This window comes from Petromyzon marinus, assembly GCF_048934315.1.
Source record: "Petromyzon marinus isolate PM22_M1 ecotype Great Lakes invasive population chromosome 70 unlocalized genomic scaffold, UKy_Petmar_22M1.pri1.0 chr70_unloc.1, whole genome shotgun sequence".
In the NCBI taxonomy this organism is placed as follows: Eukaryota; Metazoa; Chordata; class Hyperoartia; order Petromyzontiformes; family Petromyzontidae; genus Petromyzon; species Petromyzon marinus.
Window position 1 is genome coordinate 398,719 of NW_027422603.1, and position 26,279 is coordinate 424,997.

The 26,279-nt window shown below is 46.9% G+C and overlaps 1 protein-coding gene across 6 annotated transcripts in view; it reads left to right on the forward strand.

Annotated features, from left to right (window-relative positions):
• The window catches only part of LOC116957150 (serine/threonine-protein kinase 25-like), a 107,841-nt gene that overhangs the window by 11,690 nt on the left and 69,872 nt on the right, over positions 1-26,279 (forward strand). For all 6 annotated transcript variants that reach the window (XR_012931582.1, XR_012931580.1, XR_012931581.1 and 3 more), the window contains exon 3: positions 5,694-5,822. Coding sequence is in view for 2 of the 6 variants with exons in the window: in XM_032979115.2 (XP_032835006.1) it covers positions 5,694-5,822 (129 nt within the window). In the remaining 4 variants the exon portion in view is untranslated. The remainder of the gene's footprint in view (positions 1-5,693; positions 5,823-26,279) is intronic.

Sequence of the window (26,279 nt, forward strand, 5' to 3'; positions counted from 1 at the left end):
TCGTCACACACAGCGTCATCATCACCATCATTGTTCTTGTCGTCACACACACAGCGTCATCACCATCATTGTTCTTGTCACACACACAGCGTCATCATCATCACCATTGTTCTTGTCGTCACACACGGCGTCATCATCACCATCATTGTTCTTGTCGTCACACACACAGCGTCATCATCACCATCATTGTTCTTGTCGTCATACACACAGCGTCATCATCACCATCATTGTTCTTGTCACTACACACAGCGTCATCATCACCATCATTGTTCTTGTCACACACACAGCGTCATCATCATCATCATCGTTCTTGTCGTCACACACACAGCGTCATCATCATCATCATTGTTCTTGTCGTCATACACACAGTGTCATCATCACCATCATTGTTCTTGTCGTCACACACACAGCGTCATCATCACCATCATTGTTCTTGTCGTCATACACACAGCGTCATCATCATCATCATCATTGTTGTTCTTGTCGTCACACACACAGCGTCATCATCACCATCATTGTTCTTGTCACTACACACAGCGTCACCATCACCATCATTGTTCTTGTCGTCACACACAGCGTCATCATCACCATCATTGTTCTTGTCGTCATACACACAGTGTCATCATCACCATCATTGTTCTTGTCGTCACACACACAGCGACATCATCACCATCATTGTTCTTGTCGTCATACACACAGCGTCATCATCACCATCATTGTTCTTGTCGTCACACACACAGCGTCATCATCACCATCATTGTTCTTGTTGTCACACACAGCGTCATCATCACCATCATTGTTCTTGTCGTCATACACACAGCGTCATCATCACCATCATTGTTCTTGTCGTCACACACACAGCGTCATCATCATCATCATTGTTCTTGTCGTCACACACACAGCGTCATCATCATCATCATTGTTCTTGTCATCACACACACAGCGTCATCATCACCATCATTGTTCTTGTCGTCACACACACAGCGTCATCATCACCATCATTGTTCTTGTCGTCACACACACAGCGTCATCATCATCATCACCATCATTGAGGAGTGTTGGTCGTGGTTACTTATGCCCCACCGAAGACGAACATCCGTGGAGGGATGCAGGCAAAGCCGATGAGTCAGATGCCTTCTATGACCTCCTGTCACAGGTGCTGGCTAAAGTCGCACCTCGGGATAGAGTCATCATGTTGGGTGACTTCAATGCCCGAGTTGGTCATGATGCTGGCACCTGGTCTGGAGTGATTGGAGGGCATGGGCCAGATCAGCTCAATAACAATGGTAGGAGGCTGCTAGATTTTTGTGCAGCCCATGGGCTTGTAATTACCAACACGCTGTTCCAGCATCGGCGCATCCACACAACATCATGGATGCATGCCGGGTCCAAGTAAGAACATCTGCTGGACTACATAGTGACGGACCAGCGGATGCAAGCCCATGTCCTTGACACCAGGACCTACCGTGGAGCTGATCTGCCCTCTGACCATCGACTAGTCATCTGTAAGATGCGCCTGCCATTCTTCCACTCCGGTGGTGGGTCTACACCCAGGACCCCATTCCAACCTAAAGTGGCCTGGTCTCAGTTATCTGATGAAAGTTGCAAGCAAGAATTTCATCATCGCTTGCGGCTGGGTTTGGCATCGTCCCCCACTCCTCCTGATGTCGAGGGTAAATGGGCGAGGTTTAGGACTGTGACTCATGCAGCTGCAATGGCTGCTTTGGGTACGCGGTCCAGACCTCCCTAGAGACCCTTGCTGACAGAGGAGGTGTTCAGGATGGTTGAGAAAAAGCGACAGGCCCACTGTCATCGGCTACAGAATCCCACGTCAGAGAATGAGGAGGCTTACCGCAGCCTTCGCTCGGAGGTTCGGAGAGCCGTGAGGCGCTGCAAGGATGGGTGGTGGTCGTGGGTTGCTGAGGAGATGGAGTCTGCCTCAGTGGCCCGCGATCACAAATCTCTATTTAACTCCATCAAAAAAGTAACCTGCAGCGCCACACCTATTACCATCATTAGGTGAAAAAACGGTGATCCAATCTCCGACCCCCAGGAACAGGTTTGCAGATTTGCTGAGCATTTCTGGGAGGTCCTGGGGGAGGGAAAATCCCTCAGCCAGGAAAACATCGTGGCACAAAGTGAGGATGACTCTGCTGAGGCTGCAGTGCCTCAAATATTGGAAGAAGTCACCCCTTGTGAGTGGCTGGCTGAAGTACCATCCGTTGAGGATGTACTGAAGGCGATCCGGAGTCTAAGACCAGGAAAGTCAGCGGGCAGAGATGATCTGTTGAGGGAGGGTGGCGTTTGTGCACAGACTGCCCTATATGACATCATAACAACAGTCTGGACCACTGGACGGGTTCCGCAGGATTAGAAGGATGCCCTGGTGGTCTCCCTCTTTAAGAAGGGGGACCGCACAGACTGTAACAACTACAGGGGCATCTCACGCCTCAGTGTGCCGGGAAAGGTCCTGGCAAGGATTATTCAACATCGCCTCACCAGGCACGCTGAGGAGAGGCTTGCGGAGCCCCAATGCGGTTTCAGGAAAGGGCGGTCCTGCACAGATGCCATATTTTCTGTCCGTATGCTACAGCAGAGGTGTAGGGAATTCCAACAAGACCTACATCTCTGCTTTATTGACCTGGTCAAGGCCTATGATACCATCAGTAGGCCTGGGCTCTGGGTTGTTCTTCATCCTTTTGGAGTCCCTGACCCTCTGCTCACGATCATTAAGGACCTTCATGATGGTGAGCCGGGAGTCAGAGCCATTCCCTGTACACCTTGGGGTGCGACAGGGATGTCCTCTGGCTCCCACATTATTTAACATCTATTTTGCCCCCGTAGTTCGTGAAGCCTTCAATAGCTGTACCGGGGGAATCTCCATTTGGTACAGATATAATGGGAGGCTGATCGATGCCCGGGTGCGGTCAAGGGATGGCTCCCTATTGCTCAACCACGTTATGTATGCCGATGATTTGGTAATAGCTGCTCATTCAGAGGAGGAGTTGGAGACGCTGCTGCTGAGACTGGAGCGTGCCACTAAGAGATGGAACCTTACCATCAGCCCCACCAAAACTAAGCACCTGCCTGGGTATTTTGTACCATCGGACACTCCACCCCCACAACTCCAAATTGGTGATGGGGCAGTTGTGGAAAGTGTGGAAAGTTTCCCATACCTGGGCAGTGTGCTTATGACCGGCTCCAGTTTAACAGCAGAGGTTTCACTCTGAATCAGTCGAGCGGCATTATCTTTTCATGGGTTGCGTAACGCTGTGTGGAAGCTACCTGGTCTGTCGCTCCGCACTAAGCTTCAGGTCTTCTCGGCCACGGTCTTTCCCTCCCTTCTCTACGCTTGCGAAACGTGGACCCCCTTAATGGAGCATCTTCACCGGTTGGAAACATTTAGGCTGGCCTGCCTACGATCCATCCTGGGTTTAACCAGACTGGATTGTGTGAGGAGCTCACAAATCCTTGAAAGATCTGGGCAAGGTCCCATCGGTGAGCTTCTTCAGGAGGCAAGGCTGCGTTGGCTGGGTCATGTAGCCCGCATGCCCAGACACCGCATGCCGAAACAGCTTTTGTTCGGCCGGATCGAGGGGGCTAAACGGGCGCGGCACGGGCTAGAGAAGAGATGGAGTGATGTGGTACGGGAGGACGTGGAGCTGAATGGACTTGCCGATGACTGGTACCAGCGGTGTCAAGATCGGCCTCTGTGGAGGAGGCTCGTGAAGGACGCTACTGGGCAGTTGGAGGTAGTCGCCCTCCAACAACAACGGAGGGCGGAGGAGCGACGCTCACAACAACGAGCGGAGCGCCGGGTGGCTAAAGCACAGCAGGTTGGCACAGTAGGGGGCACAGGTGGTGCATCAGCCAGTCATCTCAGTCAGTCGACCCGTGGCACCTGGGTCTGCCCCGTGACCTCCTGCCAGCGGGCGTTCGACACTTCACGTGGCCTCAGGGTGCACATAGCCTGGCACAAGCGTCGTGGTGATGTCACCGCCACTTAGTGGCGAACGGCGGTTGTTGTTGTTGCGCGCGTGTGTGTACGTGTGTGTGCGCGTGTGTGTACGTGTGTGCGCGCGTGTGTGTATGTGTGTGTGTACGTGTGTGTGCGCGTGTGTGTACGTGTGTGTGCGTGTGTGTATGGGGAGCGGTAGTGTAGCGGTTAGCGCTACGCTGCGCTACGAACTTGGCGCCACGAGTTCGATTCCCGGTCACGGCCACCAGTACCTGGTGCGGTGTGTAGTAAACATCGCCACTGGAGAGACAAAGGTGGCCGGGCGTGGTGTTGGCCACCAAGCTTCCTCATGTGCCTTGCCGGCCTTCAGAGGTGCTCGCTAAAAGCACTTGCCAAAACAGTCTGTTAAGGCTGTACGGGGAGCTTTGTCTTTGTTGTGTGTGTGTGGTACAGGCTGTGCGTGGTGCAGGCTGTGTGTGGTACAGTGTGTGTGTGGTACAGGCTGTGTGTGTGTGTGGTATAGGGTGTGTGTGTGTGTTACAGGATGTGTGTGTGGTACAGGATGTGTGTGTGTGTGTGGTACAGGCTGTGTGTGTGTGTGGTACAGGGTGTGTGTGTGTTACAGGATGTGTGTGTGGTACAGGGTGTGTGTGTGTGGTACAGGCTGTGTGTGTGTGTTACAGGGTGTGTGTGGTACAGGGTGTGTGTGTGTGTGGTACAGGCTGTGCGTGGTGCAGGCTGTGTGTGGTACAGTGTGTGTGTGGTACAGGCTGTGTGTGTGTGTGGTACAGGCTGTGTGTGTGTGTGTGGTACAGGCTGTGTGTGTGTGTGTGGTACAGGCTGTGTGTGTGTGTGTTACTTGCTGTGTGTGTGGTACAGGATGTGTGTGTGTGTGTGGTACAGGGTGTGTGTGTGTGGTACAGGGTGTGTGTGTGTGTTACTTGCTGTGTGTGTGGTACAGGATGTGTGTGTGTGTGGTACAGGGTGTGTGTGTGTGGTACAGGGTGTGTGTGTGTGTTACTTGCTGTGTGTGTGGTACAGGATGTGTGTGTGTGTGGTACAGGGTGTGTGTGTGTGGTACAGGGTGTGGGTGTGTGTGTGGTACAGGGGGTGTGTGTGTGTGTGTGGTACAGGCTGTGTGTGTGGTACAGGATGTGTGTGTGTGTGGTACAGGGTGTGTGTGGTACAGGGTGTGTGTGTGTGTAGTACAGGGGGTGTGTGTGTGTGTAGTACAGGGTGTGTGTGTGTGACAGGCTGTGTTTGTGTGAGTGTGGTACAGGCTATGTGTGTGCGTGTGTGGTACAGGGAGTGTGTGTGTGTGTGGTACAGGGTGTGTGTGTGTGTGACAGGCTGTGTGTGTGTGGTACAGGATGTGTGTGTGTGGTACAGGGTGTGTGTGTGTGTGACAGGGTGTGTGTGTGTGTGTGACAGGGAGTGTGTGTGTGTGACAGGGAGTGTGTGTGTGTGACAGGGTGTGTGTGTGTGTTACTTGCTGTGTGTGTGGTACAGGGTGTGTGTGTGTGTGTGGTACAGGGGGGTGTGTGTGTGTGTGTGTGTTACAGGGTGTGTGTGTGTTACAGGGTGTGTGTGTGACGGGCTGTGTGTGTGTGTGGTACAGGGTGTGTGTGTGACGGGCTGTGTGTGGTACAGGCTGTGTGTGTGTGAGTGTGGTCAGGCTGCGCCTAGAGGCTATAAGGGGGCGTCTGTCTGTGTCACCCCTCCCCCACCCCGCCAGGTGGTGGCCATCAAGATGATCGACCTGGAGGCGGCTGAGGATGAGATTGAGGACATCCAGCAGGAGATCACGGTGCTGAGTCAGTGCGACTCTCCCTTCGTCACGCGCTACCACGGCTCCTACCTCAAGGTGCACGTACACACGTACACATGCACGTACGCACACACGTACACGTACGCACGCACGCACGTACACACGTACGCACGCACGGACGTACACACGTACACACGTACGCACGCACATACAAAAAAGGCAAAGATCCCCTTTAACCACCTGGCCCTCCGCTCGTTGTTGTGAGCGTCGCTCCTCCGCCCTCCGTTGTTGTTGGAGGGCGACTGCCTCCAACGGCCCAGTAGCATCCTTCACGAGCCTCCTCCACAGAGGCCGATCTTGACACCGCTGGTACCAGTCATCGGCAAGTCCACTCAGCTCCACGTCCTCCTGTACCACATCACTCCATCTCTTCTCTAGCCCGTGCCGCGCCCGTATAGCCCCCTCGATCCGGCCGAACAAAAGCCGTTTAGGCATGCGGTGGCTGAGCATGTGGGCTACATGACCAATCCAATGCAGCCTTGCCTGCCGGAGGAGCTCACCGATGGGACCTTGCCCAGATCTTTCAAGGATTTGTGAGCGCCTCACACAATCCAGTCTGGTTAAACCCAGGATGTATCGTAGGCAGGCCAGCCTAAATGTTTCCAACCGGCGAAGATGCTCCATTAAGGGGGTCCACGTTTCGCAAGCGTAGAGAAGGGAGGGAATGACCGTGGCCGAGAAGACCTGAAGCTTAGTGCGGAGCGACAGACCAGGTAGCTTCCACACAGCGTTACGCAACCGATGAAAAGATATTGCCACTCGACTGATTCGGAGTGAGACCTCTGCTGTTAAACCGGAGCCGGTCATAAGCACACTGCACAGGTATGGGAAACTCTCCACTCTCTCCAAAACTGCCCCATCACCGATTGGGAGTTGTGGGGGTGGAGTGTCCGATGGTACAAAATACCCAGGCAGGTGCTTAGTTTTGGTGGGGCTGATGGTAAGGCCCCACCTCTTAGTGGCACGCTCCAGTCTCAGAAGCAGCGTCTCCAACTCCTCCTCTGAATGAGCAGCTATTACCAAATCATTGGCATACATAACGTGGTTGAGGAATAGGGAGCCATCCCTTGACCGCACCCGGGCATCGATCAGCCTCCCATTCTATCTGTACCATATGGAGATTCCCGCGGTACAGCTGTTGAAGGCTTCACGAACACACACGTACACGCACGCAAACACACACACATACATGTACACACACGCAAACACACACACACACGTACACACACGCAAACACACACACGTATACACACGCAAACACACACACACGTACACGCACGCAAACACACACACGTATACACACGCAAACACACACACGCACGTACACGCATGCAAACACACACACGTACACGCACGTATACACAGACATGCACACGCACGTGCATGCACGTACGGGCGGTTCCCGATTGTACGACGTTCCGATGCCGTTCCCGGAAGCCACCGGCGCCGTGAGCCCCACAGCCTTTCCCAGTCTCACACCGGCGAGGGAGGTGATCCAAGGCGGAGCTGCGATCCGGGAATTCTTCCCATCCTGCCGGAACTCCCTCCTGTGGTTCCAGACTGCATCGCGCACAGGGCAGCCTTGCACACAATCGATGAATGGTCAGCTCTGCCCGGCGCTTTCTCAGCACACTGCCTTATCAGCCGGCCACTCCTCCAGTATTCAAACTGGAAAACTAAAGATGATCATCGGTCGTCCGGCACCGCTGCGACCCTTACATTCCTGGGTTCCATCCAGTGAAACCACTCCAAAGATTGTAAACCGATCCGGCGATCGGCACCACAAAGGGTAGCTCCGATGGATTTCACTGTTGAATATTGCACAGAGCACAGTGGGGACCCCTCTGAACGAGCACACCTCGCTTAACGACGGGCGTCCATAGAGACCAATGTGTAGTGTCTAGTGGTGTAGTGTCTAGTGGTGTAGTGTCTAGTGGTGTGGTGTCTAGTAGTGTGGTGTCTTAGTAGTGTGGTGTCTTAGTAGTGTGGTGTCTAGTAGTGTAGTGTCTAGTAGTGTAGTGTCTAGTGGTGTAGTGTCTAGTGGCGTAGTGTCTAGTGGTGTAGTGTCTAGTGGTGTAGTGTCTAGTGGTGTAGTGTCTAGTGGTGTAGTGTCTAGTGGTGTAGTGTCTAGTGGTGTAGTGTCTAGTAGTGTAGTGTCTAGTGGTGTAGTGTCTAGTGGTGTCTAGTGGTGTAGTGTCTAGTGGTGTAGTGTAGTGTCTAGTGGTGTAGTGTCTAGTAGTGTAGTGTCTAGTGGTGTAGTGTCTAGTAGTGTGGTATCTAGTAGTGTGGTGTCTTAGTAGTGTAGTGTCTAGTGGTGTAGTGTCTAGTAGCGTAGTGTCTAGTAGTGTAGTGTCTAGTAGTGTCTAGTAGTGTAGTGTCTAGTAGCGTAGTGTCTAGTGGTGTAGTGTCTAGTAGCGTAGTGTCAAGTAGTGTCTAGTGGCGTAGTGTCTAGTGGTGTAGTGTCTAGTGGTGTAGTGTATAGTGGTGTAGTGTCTAGTAGTGTAGTGTCTAGTAGTGTAGTGTCTAGTAGTGTAGTGTCTAGTAGTGTAGTGTCTAGTGGCGTAGTGTCTAGTAGTGTCTAGTGGCGTAGTGTCTAGTAGTGTAGTGTCTAGTGGTGTAGTGTCTAGTAGTGTGGTGTCTAGTAGTGTAGTGTCTAGTGGTGTAGTGTCTAGTAGCGTAGTGTCTAGTGGTGTAGTGTCTAGTGGTGTAGTGTCTAGTAGTGTCTAGTAGTGTCTAGTAGTGTCTAGTAGTGTAGTGTCTAGTAGTGTAGTGTCTAGTAGTGTAGTGTCTAGTAGTGTAGTGTCTAGTAGTGTAGTGTCTAGTAGTGTAGTGTCTAGTAGTGTAGTGTCTAGTGGTGTAGTGTCTAGTAGCGTAGTGTCTAGTAGGATAGTGTCTAGTGGTGTAGTGTCTAGTGGTGTAGTGTCTAGTAGTGTAGTGTCTAGTAGTGTAGTGTCTAGTAGTGTAGTAGTGTAGTGTCTAGTAGTGTAGTGTCTAGTAGTGTAGTGTCTAGTAGTGTCTAGTAGTGTAGTGTCTAGTGGTGTAGTGTCTAGTAGTGTAGTGTCTAGTAGTGTAGTGTCTAGTGGTGTAGTGTCTAGTAGTGTCTAGTGGTGTAGTGTCTAGTAGTGTCTAGTGGTGTAGTGTCTAGTAGTGTGGTGTCTAGTGGTGTAGTGTCTAGTAGCGTAGTGTCTAGTGGTGTAGTGTCTAGTGGTGTAGTGTCTAGTAGTGTCTAGTAGTGTCTAGTAGTGTCTAGTAGTGTAGTGTCTAGTAGTGTAGTGTCTAGTAGTGTAGTGTCTAGTAGTGTAGTGTCTAGTAGTGTAGTGTCTAGTGGTGTAGTGTCTAGTGGTGTAGTGTCTAGTAGCGTAGTGTCTAGTAGGATAGTGTCTAGTGGTGTAGTGTCTAGTGGTGTAGTGTCTAGTAGTGTAGTGTCTAGTAGTGTCTAGTAGTGTAGTGGCGTAGTGTCTAGTGGTGTAGTGTCTAGTAGTGTAGTGTCTAGTAGTGTAGTGTCTAGTAGTGTAGTAGTGTAGTGTCTAGTAGTGTAGTGTCTAGTAGTGTAGTGTCTAGTGGTGTAGTGTCTAGTAGTGTCTAGTAGTGTAGTGTCTAGTAGTGTAGTGTCTAGTAGTGTAGTGTCTAGTGGCGTAGTGTCTAGTAGTGTAGTGTCTAGTGGTGTAGTGTCTAGTGGTGTAGTGTATAGTAGTGTAGTGTCTAGTAGTGTAGTGTCTAGTGGTGTAGTGTCTAGTGGTGTAGTGTCTAGTGGTGTAGTGTCTAGTGGTGTAGTGTCTAGTGGTGTAGTGTCTAGTAGCGTAGTGTCTAGTGGCGTAGTGTCTAGTAGTGTAGTGTCTAGTAGCGTAGTGTCTAGTAGTGTAGTGTCTAGTAGTGTAGTGTCTAGTAGTGTAGTGTCTAGTGGCGTAGTGTCTAGTAGTGTAGTGTCTAGTAGTGTCTAGTGGTGTAGTGTCTAGTAGTGTAGTGTCTAGTAGTCTAGTGTCTAGTAGTGTCTAGTAGTGTAGTGTCTAGTGGTGTAGTGTCTAGTGGTGTAGTGTCTAGTGGTGTAGTGTCTAGTGGTGTAGTGTCTAGTGGTGTAGTGTCTAGTAGTGTAGTGTCTAGTAGTGTAGTGTCTAGTAGTGTAGTGTCTAGTAGTGTAGTGTCTAGTAGTGTAGTGTCTAATAGTGTAGTGTCTAGTAGTGTAGTGTCTAGTGGTGTAGTGTCTAGTAGTGTAGTGTCTAGTAGTGTAGTGTCTAGTAGTGTAGTGTCTAGTAGTGTAGTGTCTAGTAGTGTAGTGTCTAGTAGTGTAGTGTCTAGTGGTGTAGTGTCTAGTGGTGTAGTGTCTAGTGGTGTAGTGTCTAGTGGCGTAGTGTCTAGTGGTGTAGTGTCTAGTAGTGTCTAGTGGTGTAGTGTCTAGTGGTGTAGTGTCTAGTGGTGTAGTGTCTAGTAGTGTAGTGTCTAGTAGTGTAGTGTCTAGTAGTGTAGTGTCTAGTGGTATAGTGTCTAGTAGTGTCTAGTAGTGTAGTGTCTAGTGGTGTCTAGTGGTGTAGTGTCTAGTGGTGTAGTGTCTAGTGGCGTAGTGTCTAGTGGTGTAGTGTCTAGTGGTGTAGTGTCTAGTGGTGTAGTGTCTAGTGGTGTAGTGTCTAGTAGTGTCTAGTAGTGTAGTGTCTAGTGGTGTGTCTAGTGGTGTAGTGTCTAGTGGTGTAGTGTCTAGTAGTGTAGTGTCTAGTGGTGTAGTGTCTAGTAGCGTAGTGTCTAGTGGTGTAGTGTCTAGTGGTGTAGTGTCTAGTGGCGTAGTGTCTAGTGGTGTAGTGTCTAGTAGCGTAGTGTCTAGTGGTGTAGTGTCTAGTAGTGTAGTGTCTAGTAGCGTAGTGTCTAGTAGTGTAGTGTCTAGTAGTGTAGTGTCTAGTAGCGTAGTGTCTAGTGGTGTAGTGTCTAGTGGTGTAGTGTCTAGTAGTGTAGTGTCTAGTAGTGTAGTGTCTAGTAGCGTAGTGTCTAGTAGTGTAGTGTCTAGTAGTGTCTAGTAGTGTAGTGTCTAGTAGTGTAGTGTCTAGTAGTGTAGTGTCTAGTGGTGTAGTGTCTAGTAGTGTAGTGTCTAGTAGCGTAGTGTCTAGTGGTGTAGTGTCTAGTGGTGTAGTGTCTAGTGGTGTAGTGTCTAGTGGCGTAGTGTCTAGTAGTGTAGTGTCTAGTAGTGTAGTGTCTAGTAGCGTAGTGTCTAGTAGTGTAGTGTCTAGTAGTGTAGTGTCTAGTAGTGTAGTGTCTAGTAGCGTAGTGTCTAGTAGCGTAGTGTCTAGTAGCGTAGTGTCTAGTAGCGTAGTGTCTAGTGGTGTAGTGTCTAGTGGTGTAGTGTCTAGTGGTGTAGTGTCTAGTGGTGTAGTGTCTAGTAGTGTAGTGTCTAGTGGTGTAGTGTCTAGTGGTGTAGTGTGTAGTGGTGTAGTGTCTAGTGGTGTAGTGTCTAGTAGTGTAGTGTCTAGTAGCGTAGTGTCTAGTGGTGTGGTGTCTAGTGGTGTAGTGTCTAGTGGTGTAGTGTCTAGTAGTGTAGTGTATAGTAGTGTCTAGTAGTGTAGTGTCTAGTAGTGTAGTGTCTAGTAGTGTAGTGTCTAGTGGTGTAGTGTCTAGTGGTGTAGTGTCTAGTAGTGTCTAGTAGTGTAGTGTCTAGTGGTGTGTCTAGTGGTGTAGTGTCTAGTGGTGTAGTGTCTAGTAGCGTAGTGTCTAATGGTGTAGTGTCTAGTGGTGTAGTGTCTAGTGGTGTAGTGTCTAGTGGCGTAGTGTCTAGTGGTGTAGTGTCTAGTGGCGTAGTGTCTAGTGGTGTAGTGTCTAGTAGTGTAGTGTCTAGTAGTGTAGTGTCTAGTAGCGTAGTGTCTAGTAGTGTAGTGTCTAGTAGTGTAGTGTCTAGTGGCGTAGTGTCTAGTGGTGTAGTGTCTAGTAGTGTAGTGTCTAGTAGTGTAGTGTCTAGTAGCGTAGTGTCTAGTAGTGTCTAGTAGTGTAGTGTCTAGTAGTGTAGTGTCTAGTAGTGTAGTGTCTAGTGGTGTAGTGTCTAGTAGTGTAGTGTCTAGTAGCGTAGTGTCTAGTAGTGTAGTGTCTAGTAGTGTCTAGTAGTGTAGTGTCTAGTAGTGTAGTGTCTAGTAGTGTAGTGTCTAGTAGTGTAGTGTCTAGTAGCGTAGTGTCTAGTAGCGTAGTGTCTAGTGGTGTAGTGTCTAGTGGTGTAGTGTCTAGTAGTGTAGTGTCTAGTGGTGTAGTGTCTAGTGGTGTAGTGTCTAGTAGTGTAGTGTCTAGTGGTGTAGTGTCTAGTAGTGTAGTGTCTAGTGGTGTAGTGTGTAGTGGTGTAGTGTCTAGTGGTGTAGTGTCTAGTAGTGTAGTGTCTAGTGGTGTAGTGTCTAGTGGTGTAGTGTGTAGTGGTGTAGTGTCTAGTAGTGTAGTGTCTAGTAGCGTAGTGTCTAGTGGCGTAGTGTCTAGTAGTGTAGTGTCTAGTAGTGTCTAGTAGTGTAGTGTCTAGTAGTGTAGTGTCTAGTGGTGTAGTGTCTAGTAGCGTAGTGTCTAGTAGCGTAGTGTCTAGTAGCGTAGTGTCTAGTAGTGTAGTGTCTAGTAGCGTAGTGTCTAGTAGCGTAGTGTCTAGTAGCGTAGTGTCTAGTAGTGTAGTGTCTAGTAGTGTAGTGTCTAGTAGTGTAGTGTCTAGTAGTGTAGTGTCTAGTAGCGTAGTGTCTAGTGGTGTAGTGTCTAGTGGTGTAGTGTCTAGTGGTGTAGTGTCTAGTGGTGTAGTGTCTAGTAGTGTAGTGTCTAGTGGTGTAGTGTCTAGTGGTGTAGTGTCTAGTAGTGTAGTGTCTAGTGGTGTAGTGTCTAGTAGTGTAGTGTCTAGTGGTGTAGTGTCTAGTGGTGTAGTGTGTAGTGGTGTAGTGTGTAGTGGTGTAGTGTCTAGTAGTGTAGTGTCTAGTGGCGTAGTGTCTAGTGGTGTAGTGTCTAGTGGCGTAGTGTCTAGTGGTGTAGTGTCTAGTAGTGTCTAGTAGTGTAGTGTCTAGTGGTGTAGTGTCTAGTGGTGTAGTGTCTAGTGGCGTAGTGTCTAGTGGTGTAGTGTCTAGTGGTGTAGTGTCTAGTGGTGTAGTGTCTAGTGGTGTAGTGTCTAGTAGTGTCTAGTAGTGTAGTGTCTAGTGGTGTGTCTAGTGGTGTAGTGTCTAGTGGTGTAGTGTCTAGTAGCGTAGTGTCTAGTGGTATAGTGTCTAGTGGCGTAGTGTCTAGTAGTGTAGTGTCTAGTAGCGTAGTGTCTAGTAGTGTAGTGTCTAGTAGTGTAGTGTCTAGTAGCGTAGTGTCTAGTGGCGTAGTGTCTAGTAGCGTAGTGTCTAGTAGTGTAGTGTCTAGTGGTGTAGTGTCTAGTGGTGTAGTGTCTAGTAGTGTAGTGTCTAGTAGTGTAGTGTCTAGTAGTGTAGTGTCTAGTAGCGTAGTGTCTAGTGGTGTAGTGTCTAGTGGTGTAGTGTCTAGTAGTGTAGTGTCTAGTAGCGTAGTGTCTAGTAGTGTAGTGTCTAGTAGTGTAGTGTCTAGTAGCGTAGTGTCTAGTGGTGTAGTGTCTAGTGGTGTAGTGTCTAGTAGTGTAGTGTCTAGTGGCGTAGTGTCTAGTAGCGTAGTGTCTAGTAGTGTAGTGTCTAGTAGTGTCTAGTAGTGTAGTGTCTAGTAGTGTAGTGTCTAGTAGTGTAGTGTCTAGTGGTGTAGTGTCTAGTAGTGTAGTGTCTAGTAGCGTAGTGTCTAGTAGTGTAGTGTCTAGTGGTGTAGTGTCTAGTAGCGTAGTGTCTAGTAATGTAGTGTCTAGTAGTGTAGTGTCTAGTAGCGTAGTGTCTAGTGGCGTAGTGTCTAGTGGTGTAGTGTCTAGTGGTGTAGTGTCTAGTGGTGTAGTGTCTAGTGGTGTAGTGTCTAGTAGCGTAGTGTCTAGTGGTGTAGTGTCTAGTGGTGTAGTGTCTAGTGGTGTAGTGTCTAGTAGTGTAGTGTCTAGTAGTGTAGTGTCTAGTAGCGTAGTGTCTAGTAGTGTAGTGTCTAGTAGTGTAGTGTCTAGTAGTGTAGTGTCTAGTAGTGTAGTGTCTAGTAGCGTAGTGTCTAGTAGTGTAGTGTCTAGTGGTGTAGTGTCTAGTGGTGTAGTGTCTAGTGGTGTAGTGTCTAGTGGTGTAGTGTCTAGTGGTGTAGTGTCTAGTAGTGTGGTGTCTAGTAGTGTGGTGTCTAGTAGTGTAGTGTCTAGTAGTGTCTAGTAGTGTAGTGTCTAGTGGTGTAGTGTCTAGTGGTGTAGTGTCTAGTAGTGTAGTGTCTAGTGGTGTAGTGTCTAGTGGTGTAGTGTCTAGTAGTGTAGTGTCTAGTGGTGTAGTGTCTAGTGGTGTAGTGTCTAGTGGTGTAGTGTCTAGTGGTGTAGTGTCTAGTGGTGTAGTGTCTAGTGGTGTAGTGTCTAGTAGTGTAGTGTCTAGTGGTGTAGTGTCTAGTGGTGTAGTGTCTAGTGGTGTAGTGTCTAGTGGCGTAGTGTCTAGTGGCGTAGTGTCTAGTGGTGTAGTGTCTAGTGGTGTAGTGTCTAGTGGCGTAGTGTCTAGTGGTGTAGTGTCTAGTAGTGTAGTGTCTAGTAGTGTAGTGTCTAGTGGTGTAGTGTCTAGTAGTGTCTAGTAGTGTAGTGTCTAGTAGTGTAGTGTCTAGTAGTGTAGTGTCTAGTAGTGTAGTGTCTAGTAGTGTAGTGTCTAGTGGTGTAGTGTCTAGTAGCGTAGTGTCTAGTAGTGTAGTGTCTAGTGGTGTAGTGTCTAGTAGCGTAGTGTCTAGTAGTGTAGTGTCTAGTAGTGTAGTGTCTAGTAGCGTAGTGTCTAGTAGCGTAGTGTCTAGTGGTGTAGTGTCTAGTAGTGTAGTGTCTAGTAGCGTAGTGTCTAGTAGTGTAGTGTCTAGTAGTGTAGTGTCTAGTAGTGTAGTGTCTAGTAGTGTAGTGTCTAGTAGCGTAGTGTCTAGTAGTGTAGTGTCTAGTGGTGTAGTGTCTAGTGGTGTAGTGTCTAGTGGTGTAGTGTCTAGTGGTGTAGTGTCTAGTAGTGTAGTGTCTAGTGGTGTAGTGTCTAGTGGTGTAGTGTCTAGTGGCGTAGTGTCTAGTGGTGTAGTGTCTAGTGGCGTAGTGTCTAGTGGTGTAGTGTCTAGTAGTGTAGTGTCTAGTAGTGTAGTGTCTAGTAGCGTAGTGTCTAGTAGTGTAGTGTCTAGTAGTGTAGTGTCTAGTGGCGTAGTGTCTAGTGGTGTAGTGTCTAGTAGTGTAGTGTCTAGTAGTGTAGTGTCTAGTAGCGTAGTGTCTAGTAGTGTCTAGTAGTGTAGTGTCTAGTAGTGTAGTGTCTAGTAGTGTAGTGTCTAGTGGTGTAGTGTCTAGTAGTGTAGTGTCTAGTAGCGTAGTGTCTAGTAGTGTAGTGTCTAGTAGTGTCTAGTAGTGTAGTGTCTAGTAGTGTAGTGTCTAGTAGTGTAGTGTCTAGTAGTGTAGTGTCTAGTAGCGTAGTGTCTAGTAGCGTAGTGTCTAGTGGTGTAGTGTCTAGTGGTGTAGTGTCTAGTAGTGTAGTGTCTAGTGGTGTAGTGTCTAGTGGTGTAGTGTCTAGTAGTGTAGTGTCTAGTGGTGTAGTGTCTAGTAGTGTAGTGTCTAGTGGTGTAGTGTGTAGTGGTGTAGTGTCTAGTGGTGTAGTGTCTAGTAGTGTAGTGTCTAGTGGTGTAGTGTCTAGTGGTGTAGTGTGTAGTGGTGTAGTGTCTAGTAGTGTAGTGTCTAGTAGCGTAGTGTCTAGTGGCGTAGTGTCTAGTAGTGTAGTGTCTAGTAGTGTCTAGTAGTGTAGTGTCTAGTAGTGTAGTGTCTAGTGGTGTAGTGTCTAGTAGCGTAGTGTCTAGTAGCGTAGTGTCTAGTAGCGTAGTGTCTAGTAGTGTAGTGTCTAGTAGCGTAGTGTCTAGTAGCGTAGTGTCTAGTAGCGTAGTGTCTAGTAGTGTAGTGTCTAGTAGTGTAGTGTCTAGTAGTGTAGTGTCTAGTAGCGTAGTGTCTAGTAGTGTAGTGTCTAGTAGCGTAGTGTCTAGTAGTGTAGTGTCTAGTAGTGTAGTGTCTAGTAGTGTAGTGTCTAGTAGTGTAGTGTCTAGTGGCGTAGTGTCTAGTGGTGTAGTGTCTAGTGGTGTAGTGTCTAGTGGTGTAGTGTCTAGTAGTGTAGTGTCTAGTGGTGTAGTGTCTAGTGGTGTAGTGTCTAGTAGTGTAGTGTCTAGTGGTGTAGTGTCTAGTAGTGTAGTGTCTAGTGGTGTAGTGTCTAGTGGTGTAGTGTGTAGTGGTGTAGTGTGTAGTGGTGTAGTGTCTAGTGGTGTAGTGTCTAGTGGTGTAGTGTCTAGTGGTGTAGTGTCTAGTAGTGTAGTGTCTAGTGGCGTAGTGTCTAGTGGTGTAGTGTCTAGTGGCGTAGTGTCTAGTGGTGTAGTGTCTAGTAGTGTCTAGTAGTGTAGTGTCTAGTGGTGTAGTGTCTAGTGGTGTAGTGTCTAGTGGCGTAGTGTCTAGTGGTGTAGTGTCTAGTGGTGTAGTGTCTAGTGGTGTAGTGTCTAGTGGTGTAGTGTCTAGTAGTGTCTAGTAGTGTAGTGTCTAGTGGTGTGTCTAGTGGTGTAGTGTCTAGTGGTGTAGTGTCTAGTAGCGTAGTGTCTAGTGGTATAGTGTCTAGTGGCGTAGTGTCTAGTAGTGTAGTGTCTAGTAGCGTAGTGTCTAGTAGTGTAGTGTCTAGTAGTGTAGTGTCTAGTAGCGTAGTGTCTAGTGGCGTAGTGTCTAGTAGCGTAGTGTCTAGTAGTGTAGTGTCTAGTGGTGTAGTGTCTAGTGGTGTAGTGTCTAGTAGTGTAGTGTCTAGTAGTGTAGTGTCTAGTAGTGTAGTGTCTAGTAGCGTAGTGTCTAGTGGTGTAGTGTCTAGTGGTGTAGTGTCTAGTAGTGTAGTGTCTAGTAGCGTAGTGTCTAGTAGTGTAGTGTCTAGTAGTGTAGTGTCTAGTAGCGTAGTGTCTAGTGGTGTAGTGTCTAGTGGTGTAGTGTCTAGTAGTGTAGTGTCTAGTGGCGTAGTGTCTAGTAGCGTAGTGTCTAGTAGTGTAGTGTCTAGTAGTGTCTAGTAGTGTAGTGTCTAGTAGTGTAGTGTCTAGTAGTGTAGTGTCTAGTGGTGTAGTGTCTAGTAGTGTAGTGTCTAGTAGCGTAGTGTCTAGTAGTGTAGTGTCTAGTGGTGTAGTGTCTAGTAGCGTAGTGTCTAGTAATGTAGTGTCTAGTAGTGTAGTGTCTAGTAGCGTAGTGTCTAGTGGCGTAGTGTCTAGTGGTGTAGTGTCTAGTGGTGTAGTGTCTAGTGGTGTAGTGTCTAGTGGTGTAGTGTCTAGTAGCGTAGTGTCTAGTGGTGTAGTGTCTAGTGGTGTAGTGTCTAGTGGTGTAGTGTCTAGTAGTGTAGTGTCTAGTAGTGTAGTGTCTAGTAGCGTAGTGTCTAGTAGTGTAGTGTCTAGTAGTGTAGTGTCTAGTAGTGTAGTGTCTAGTAGTGTAGTGTCTAGTAGCGTAGTGTCTAGTAGTGTAGTGTCTAGTGGTGTAGTGTCTAGTGGTGTAGTGTCTAGTGGTGTAGTGTCTAGTGGTGTAGTGTCTAGTGGTGTAGTGTCTAGTAGTGTGGTGTCTAGTAGTGTGGTGTCTAGTAGTGTAGTGTCTAGTAGTGTCTAGTAGTGTAGTGTCTAGTGGTGTAGTGTCTAGTGGTGTAGTGTCTAGTAGTGTAGTGTCTAGTGGTGTAGTGTCTAGTGGTGTAGTGTCTAGTAGTGTAGTGTCTAGTGGTGTAGTGTCTAGTGGTGTAGTGTCTAGTGGTGTAGTGTCTAGTGGTGTAGTGTCTAGTGGTGTAGTGTCTAGTGGTGTAGTGTCTAGTAGTGTAGTGTCTAGTGGTGTAGTGTCTAGTGGTGTAGTGTCTAGTGGTGTAGTGTCTAGTGGCGTAGTGTCTAGTGGCGTAGTGTCTAGTGGTGTAGTGTCTAGTGGTGTAGTGTCTAGTGGCGTAGTGTCTAGTGGTGTAGTGTCTAGTAGTGTAGTGTCTAGTAGTGTAGTGTCTAGTGGTGTAGTGTCTAGTAGTGTCTAGTAGTGTAGTGTCTAGTAGTGTAGTGTCTAGTAGTGTAGTGTCTAGTAGTGTAGTGTCTAGTAGTGTAGTGTCTAGTGGTGTAGTGTCTAGTAGCGTAGTGTCTAGTAGTGTAGTGTCTAGTGGTGTAGTGTCTAGTAGCGTAGTGTCTAGTAGTGTAGTGTCTAGTAGTGTAGTGTCTAGTAGCGTAGTGTCTAGTAGCGTAGTGTCTAGTGGTGTAGTGTCTAGTAGTGTAGTGTCTAGTAGCGTAGTGTCTAGTAGTGTAGTGTCTAGTAGTGTAGTGTCTAGTAGTGTAGTGTCTAGTAGTGTAGTGTCTAGTAGCGTAGTGTCTAGTAGTGTAGTGTCTAGTGGTGTAGTGTCTAGTGGTGTAGTGTCTAGTGGTGTAGTGTCTAGTGGTGTAGTGTCTAGTAGTGTAGTGTCTAGTGGTGTAGTGTCTAGTAGTGTAGTGTCTAGTAGTGTAGTGTCTAGTAGTGTAGTGTCTAGTAGTGTAGTGTCTAGTGGTGTAGTGTCTAGTGGTGTAGTGTCTAGTGGTGTAGTGTCTAGTAGTGTAGTGTCTAGTGGTGTAGTGTCTAGTAGTGTAGTGTCTAGTAGCGTAGTGTCTAGTAGCGTAGTGTCTAGTAGTGTAGTGTCTAGTGGTGTAGTGTCTAGTAGTGTAGTGTCTAGTAGTGTAGTGTCTAGTGGTGTAGTGTCTAGTGGTGTAGTGTCTAGTGGTGTAGTGTCTAGTGGTGTAGTGTCTAGTGGTGTAGTGTCTAGTAGTGTGGTGTCTAGTGGTGTAGTGTCTAGTGGTGTAGTGTCTAGTGGTGTAGTGTCTAGTGGTGTAGTGTCTAGTGGTGTAGTGTCTAGTAGTGTAGTGTCTAGTGGTGTAGTGTCTAGTAGTGTAGTGTCTAGTAGCGTAGTGTCTAGTAGTGTAGTGTCTAGTAGTGTAGTGTCTAGTGGTGTAGTGTCTAGTAGTGTAGTGTCTAGTGGTGTAGTGTCTAGTAGTGTAGTGTCTAGTAGTGTAGTGTCTAGTGGTGTAGTGTCTAGTGGCGTAGTGTCTAGTGGTGTAGTGTCTAGTGGTGTAGTGTCTAGTGGCGTAGTGTCTAGTGGTGTAGTGTCTAGTGGTGTAGTGTCTAGTGGTGTAGTGTCTAGTGGTGTAGTGTCTAGTAGTGTAGTGTCTAGTAGTGTAGTGTCTAGTAGTGTAGTGTCTAGTGGTGTAGTGTCTAGTGGTGTAGTGTCTAGTAGTGTAGTGTCTAGTGGTGTAGTGTCTAGTGGTGTAGTGTCTAGTGGTGTAGTGTCTAGTGGTGTAGTGTCTAGTGGTGTAGTGTCTAGTGGTGTAGTGTCTAGTAGTGTAGTGTCTAGTGGTGTAGTGTCTAGTAGTGTAGTGTCTAGTGGTGTAGTGTCTAGTGGTGTAGTGTCTAGTGGTGTAGTGTCTAGTGGTGTAGTGTCTAGTGGTGTAGTGTATAGTAGTGTAGTGTCTAGTAGTGTAGTGTCTAGTGGCGTAGTGTCTAGTGGTGTAGTGTCTAGTGGTGTAGTGTCTAGTAGTGTAGTGTCTAGTAGTGTCTAGTAGTGTGGTATCTAGTAGTGTGGTGTCTTAGTAGTGTAGTGTCTAGTGGTGTAGTGTCTAGTGGTGTAGTGTCTAGTGGTGTAGTGTCTAGTGTGTAGTGTATAGTAGTGTAGTGTCTAGTAGTGTAGTGTCTAGTGGTGTAGTGTCTAGTGGTGTAGTGTCTAGTGGTGTAGTGTCTAGTAGTGTAGTGTCTAGTAGTGTAGTGTCTAGTAGTGTAGTGTCTAGTAGTGTAGTGTCTAGTGGCGTAGTGTCTAGTGGTGTGGTGTCTAGTAGTGTGGTATCTAGTAGTGTGGTGTCTTAGTAGTGTAGTGTCTAGTGGTGTAGTGTCTAGTGGTGTAGTGTCTAGTGGTGTAGTGTCTAGTGGTGTAGTGTCTAGTGGCGTAGTGTCTAGTGGTGTGGTGTCTAGTAGTGTGGTATCTAGTAGTGTGGTGTCTTAGTAGTGTAGTGTCTAGTGGTGTAGTGTCTTAGTAGTGTAGTGTCTAGTGGTGTAGTGTCTAGTGGTGTAGTGTCTAGTGGTGTAGTGTCTAGTGGTGTAGTGTCTAGTGGTGTAGTGTATAGTAGTGTAGTGTCTAGTAGTGTAGTGTCTAGTGGTGTAGTGTCTAGTGGTGTAGTGTCTAGTGGTGTAGTGTCTAGTAGTGTAGTGTCTAGTAGTGTAGTGTCTAGTAGTGTAGTGTCTAGTAGTGTAGTGTCTAGTAGTGTCTAGTAGTGTAGTGTCTAGTAGTGTAGTGTCTAGTGGTGTAGTGTCTAGTGGTGTAGTGTCTAGTAGTGTAGTGTCTAGTAGTGTCTAGTAGTGTAGTGTCTAGTAGTGTAGTGTCTAGTGGTGTAGTGTCTAGTGGTGTAGTGTCTAGTAGTGTAGTGTCTGGTAGTGTAGTGTCTAGTGGTGTAGTGTCTAGTGGTGTAGTGTCTAGTGGTGTAGTGTCTAGTAGTGTAGTGTCTAGTAGTGTAGTGTCTAGTAGTGTAGTGTCTAGTGGTGTAGTGTCTAGTGTCTAGTAGTGTAGTGTATAGTAGTGTAGTGTATAGTAGTGTAGTGTCTAGTAGTGTAGTGTCTAGTAGTGTAGTGTATAGTGGTGTAGTGTCTAGTAGTGTAGTGTCTAGTGGTGTAGTGTCTAGTAGTGTAGTGTCTAGTAGTGTAGTGTCTAGTGGCGTAGTGTCTAGTGGTGTAGTGTCTAGTAGCGTAGTGTCTAGTAGTGTAGTGTCTAGTAGTGTAGTGTCTAGTGGTGTGGTGTCTAGTGGTGTGGTGTCTAGTGGTGTGGTGTCTAGTGGTGTGGTGTCTAGTGGTGTGGTGTCTAGTGGTGTAGTGTCTAGTGGTGTAGTGTCTAGTGGTGTAGTGTCTAGTGGTGTGGTGTCTAGTGGTGTGGTGTCTAGTGGTGTGGTGTCTAGTAGTGTGGTGTCTAGTGGTGTAGTGTAGTGTCTAGTAGTGTGGTGTCTAGTAGTGTAGTGTCTAGTAGTGTAGTGTAGTGTCTAGTAGTGTCTAGTAGTGTAGTGTCTAGTAGTGTAGTGTCTAGTAGTGTAGTAGTGTAGTGTCTAGTAGTGTAGTAGTGTAGTGTCTAGTAGTGTCTAGTAGTGTAGTGTCTAGTAGTGTAGTAGTGTAATGTAGTGTCTAGTAGTGTAGTGTCTAGTGGCGTAGTGTCTAGTAGTGTAGTGTCTAGTGGCGTAGTGTCTAGTGGTGTAGTGTCTAGTGGTGTAGTGTCTAGTGGTGTAGTGTCTAGTGGTGTAGTGTCTAGTAGTGTGGTGTCTAGTGGTGTGGTGTCTAGTGGTGTGGTGTCTAGTAGTGTGGTGTCTAGTGGTGTAGTGTAGTGTCTAGTAGTGTGGTGTCTAGTAGTGTAGTGTCTAGTAGTGTAGTGTAGTGTCTAGTAGTGTCTAGTAGTGTAGTGTCTAGTAGTGTCTAGTAGTGTAGTGTCTAGTAGTGTCTAGTAGTGTAGTGTCTAGTAGTGTCTAGTAGTGTAGTGTCTAGTAGTGTCTAGTAGTGTAGTAGTGTAGTGTCTAGTAGTGTAGTAGTGTAGTGTCTAGTAGTGTCTAGTAGTGTAGTGTCTAGTAGTGTAGTAGTGTAATGTAGTGTCTAGTAGTGTAGTGTCTAGTGGCGTAGTGTCTAGTAGTGTAGTGTCTAGTGGTGTAGTGTATAGTAGTGTAGTGTCTAGTAGTGTAGTGTCTAGTAGTGTAGTGTCTAGTGGTGTAGTGTCTAGTAGTGTAGTGTCTAGTGGTGTAGTGTCTAGTAGTGTAGTGTCTAGTGGTGTAGTGTCTAGTAGCATAGTGTATAGTAGTGTAGTGTCTAGTAGTGTAGTGTCTAGTAGTGTAGTGTCTAGTGGTGTAGTGTCTAGTAGTGTAGTGTGTAGTGTTTAGTGTCTAGTGGTCTAGTGTCTAGTGGTGTAGTGTCTAGTAGTGTAGTGTCTAGTAGTGTAGTGTCTAGTAGTGTAGTGTCTAGTAGTGTAGTGTCTAGTAGTTTAGTGTCTAGTAGTGTAGTGTCTAGTAGTGTAGTGTCTAGTAGTCTAGTAGCGTAGTGTATAGTAGTGTAGTGTCTAGTGGTGTAGTGTCTAGTGGCGTAGTGTCTAGTGGTGTAGTGTCTAGTGGTGTAGTGTCTAGTGGTGTAGTGTCTAGTGGTGTAGTGTCTAGTAGTGTAGTGTCTAGTAGTGTAGTGTCTGGTAGTGTAGTGTCTAGTGGTGTAGTGTCTAGTGGTGTAGTGTCTAGTAGTGTAGTGTCTAGTGGTGTAGTGTCTAGTAGTGTAGTGTCTAGTAGTGTAGTGTCTGGTAGTGTAGTGTCTAGTGGTGTAGTGTCTAGTGGTGTAGTGTCTAGTGGCGTAGTGTCTAGTGGTGTAGTGTCTAGTAGTCTAGTAGCATAGTGTCTAGTAGTGTAGTGTCTAGTGGCGTAGTGTCTAGTGGTGTAGTGTCTAGTAGTGTAGTGTCTAGTGGTGTAGTGTCTAGTGGCATAGTGTCTAGTAGCGTAGTGTCTAGTGGTGTAGTGTCTAGTGGTGTAGTGTCTAGTGGCATAGTGTCTAGTGGTGTAGTGTCTAGTAGTGTAGTGTCTAGTGGTGTAGTGTCTAGTGGCATAGTGTCTAGTAGCGTAGTGTCTAGTAGTGTAGTGTCTAGTAGTGTAGTGTCTAGTAGCGTAGTGTCTAGTAGTGTAGTAGTGTAGTGTCTAGTAGTGTAGTGTCTAGTGGTGTAGTGTCTAGTAGCGTAGTGTCTAGTAGTGTAGTGTCTAGTGGTGTAGTGTCTAGTGGCGTAGTGTCTAGTAGTGTAGTGTCTAGTAGTGTAGTGTCTAGTGGCGTAGTGTCTAGTGGCGTAGTGTCTAGTAGTGTAGTGTCTAGTAGTGTAGTGTCTAGTAGTGTAGTGTCTAGTAGTGTAGTGTCTAGTAGTGTAGTGTCTAGTAGTTTAGTGTCTAGTAGTTTAGTGTCTAGTAGTGTAGTGTCTAGTAGTGTAGTGTCTAGTAGTCTAGTAGCGTAGTGTATAGTAGTGTAGTGTCTAGTGGTGTAGTGTCTAGTGGCGTAGTGTCTAGTGGTGTAGTGTCTAGTGGTGTAGTGTCTAGTGGTGTAGTGTCTAGTGGTGTAGTGTCTAGTAGTGTAGTGTCTAGTAGTGTAGTGTCTGGTAGTGTAGTGTCTAGTGGTGTAGTGTCTAGTGGTGTAGTGTCTAGTAGTGTAGTGTCTAGTGGTGTAGTGTCTAGTGGTGTAGTGTCTAGTGGTGTAGTGTCTAGTAGTGTAGTGTCTAGTAGTGTAGTGTCTGGTAGTGTAGTGTCTAGTGGTGTAGTGTCTAGTGGTGTAGTGTCTAGTGGCGTAGTGTCTAGTGGTGTAGTGTCTAGTAGTGTAGTGTCTAGTGGTGTAGTGTCTAGTGGCATAGTGTCTAGTAGCGTAGTGTCTAGTGGTGTAGTGTCTAGTGGTGTAGTGTCTAGTAGTGTAGTGTCTAGTGGCGTAGTGTCTAGTGGTGTAGTGTCTAGTAGTGTAGTGTCTAGTGGTGTAGTGTCTAGTGGCATAGTGTCTAGTAGCGTAGTGTCTAGTGGTGTAGTGTCTAGTAGTGTAGTGTCTAGTAGCGTAGTGTCTAGTAGCGTAGTGTCTAGTGGTGTAGTGTCTAGTAGTGTAGTGTCTAGTAGTGTAGTGTCTAGTGGCGTAGTGTCTAGTGGTGTAGTGTCTAGTAGTGTAGTGTCTAGTGGTGTAGTGTCTAGTGGCATAGTGTCTAGTAGCGTAGTGTCTAGTGGTGTAGTGTCTAGTAGTGTAGTGTCTAGTAGCGTAGTGTCTAGTAGTGTAGTGTCTAGTAGTTTAGTGTCTAGTAGTGTAGTGTCTAGTAGTGTAGTGTCTAGTAGTCTAGTAGCGTAGTGTATAGTAGTGTAGTGTCTAGTGGTGTAGTGTCTAGTGGCGTAGTGTCTAGTGGTGTAGTGTCTAGTGGTGTAGTGTCTAGTGGTGTAGTGTCTAGTAGTGTAGTGTCTAGTAGTGTAGTGTCTGGTAGTGTAGTGTCTAGTGGTGTAGTGTCTGGTAGTGTAGTGTCTAGTAGTGTAGTGTCTAGTGGTGTAGTGTCTAGTAGTGTAGTGTCTGGTAGTGTAGTGTCTAGTAGTGTAGTGTCTAGTAGTGTAGTGTCTAGTGGTGTAGTGTCTAGTGGCGTAGTGTCTAGTGGCGTAGTGTCTAGTAGTGTAGTGTCTAGTAGTGTAGTGTCTAGTGGTGTAGTGTCTAGTAGTGTAGTGTCTGGTAGTGTAGTGTCTAGTGGTGTAGTGTCTAGTAGTGTAGTGTCTAGTGGTGTAGTGTCTAGTAGTGTAGTGTCTAGTGGTTTAGTGTCTAGTGGTGTAGTGTCTAGTAATGTAGTGTCTAGTGGTGTAGTGTCTAGTGGTGTAGTGTCTAGTGGTGTAGTGTCTAGTGGTGTAGTGTCTAGTAGTGTAGTGTCTAGTGGTGTAGTGTCTAGTAGTGTAGTGTCTAGTAGTGTAGTGTCTAGTAGTGTAGTGTCTAGCAGTTTAGTGTCTAGTAGTGTAGTGTCTAGTAGTGTAGTGTCTAGTAGTTTAGTGTCTAGTAGTTTAGTGTCTAGTAGTTTAGTGTCTAGTAGTGTAGTGTCTAGTAGTTTAGTGTCTAGTAGTTTAGTGTCTAGTAGTGTAGTGTCTAGTAGTGTAGTGTCTAGTAGTGTAGTGTCTAGTGGCGTAGTGTCTAGTGGCGTAGTGTCTAGTGGTGTAGTGTCTAGTAGTTTAGTGTCTAGTAGTTTAGTGTCTAGTAGTGTAGTGTCTAGTAGTGTAGTGTCTAGTGGTGTAGTGTCTAGTGGTGTAGTGTCTAGTGGTGTAGTGTCTAGTAGTGTAGTGTCTAGTAGTGTAGTGTCTGGTAGTGTAGTGTCTAGTGGTGTAGTGTCTAGTGGTGTAGTGTCTAGTAGTGTAGTGTCTAGTGGTGTAGTGTCTAGTAGTGTAGTGTCTAGTAGTGTAGTGTCTGGTAGTGTAGTGTCTAGTAGTGTAGTGTCTAGTGGTGTAGTGTCTAGTAGTGTAGTGTCTAGTAGTGTAGTGTCTAGTGGTGTAGTGTCTAGTGTCTAGTAGTGTAGTGTATAGTAGTGTAGTGTCTAGTAGTGTAGTGTCTAGTGGTGTAGTGTATAGTGGTGTAGTGTCTAGTAGTGTAGTGTCTAGTAGTGTAGTGTCTAGTGGTGTAGTGTCTAGTAGTGTAGTGTCTAGTGGTGTAGTGTCTAGTAGTGTAGTGTCTAGTGGTGTAGTGTCTAGTAGTGTAGTGTCTAGTAGTGTCTAGTTGTGTAGTGTCTAGTGGTGTAGTGTCTAGTGGTGTGGTTTCTAGTGGTGTAGTGTCTAGTGGTGTAGTGTCTAGTGGCGTAGTGTCTAGTGGTGTAGTGTCTAGTAGTGTCTAGTGGTGTAGTGTCTAGTGGTGTAGTGTCTAGTGGCGTAGTGTCTAGTGGTGTAGTGTCTAGTGGTGTAGTGTGTAGTGGTGTAGTGTCTAGTAGTGTAGTGTCTAGTGGTGTAGTGTCTAGTGGCGTAGTGTCTAGTGGTGTAGTGTCTAGTGGCCTAGTGTCTAGTGGCGTAGTGTCTAGTAGCGTAGTGTCTAGTGGTGTAGTGTCTAGTAGTGTAGTGTCTAGTGGCGTAGTGTCTAGTAGTGTAGTGTCTAGTAGTGTCTAGTGGCGTAGTGTCTAGTGGTGTAGTGTCTAGTGGCGTAGTGTCTAGTGGTGTAGTGTCTAGTAGTGTAGTGTCTAGTGGCGTAGTGTCTAGTGGCATAGTGTCTAGTAGCGTAGTGTCTAGTGGTGTAGTGTCTAGTGGTGTAGTGTCTAGTAGTGTAGTGTCTAGTGGCGTAGTGTCTAGTAGTGTAGTGTCTAGTGGCGTAGTGTCTAGTGGTGTAGTGTCTAGTAGTGTAGTGTCTAGTGGTGTAGTGTCTAGTGGCATAGTGTCTAGTAGCGTAGTGTCTAGTGGTGTAGTGTCTAGTAGTGTAGTGTCTAGTAGCGTAGTGTCTAGTAGTGTAGTGTCTAGTAGTGTAGTGTCTAGTAGTGTAGTGTCTAGTAGTGTAGTGTCTAGTGGTGTAGTGTCTAGTAGTGTAGTGTCTAGTAGTGTAGTGTCTAGTAGTGTAGTAGTGTAGTGTCTAGTAGTGTCTAGTAGTGTAGTGTCTAGTAGTGTCTAGTAGTGTAGTGTCTAGTAGTGTAGTGTCTAGTAGTGTAGTGTCTAGTAGTGTAGTGTCTAGTGGCGTAGTGTCTAGTGGTGTAGTGTCTAGTGGCGTAGTGTCTAGTGGCGTAGTGTCTAGTAGTGTAGTGTCTAGTAGTGTAGTGTCTAGTAGTGTAGTAGTGTAGTGTCTAGTAGTGTCTAGTAGTGTAGTGTCTAGTAGTGTCTAGTAGTGTAGTGTCTAGTAGTGTAGTGTCTAGTAGTGTAGTGTCTAGTAGTGTCTAGTGGTGTAGTGTCTAGTAGTGTAGTGTCTAGTGGCATAGTGTCTAGTAGTGTAGTGTCTAGTAGCGTAGTGTCTAGTGGTGTAGT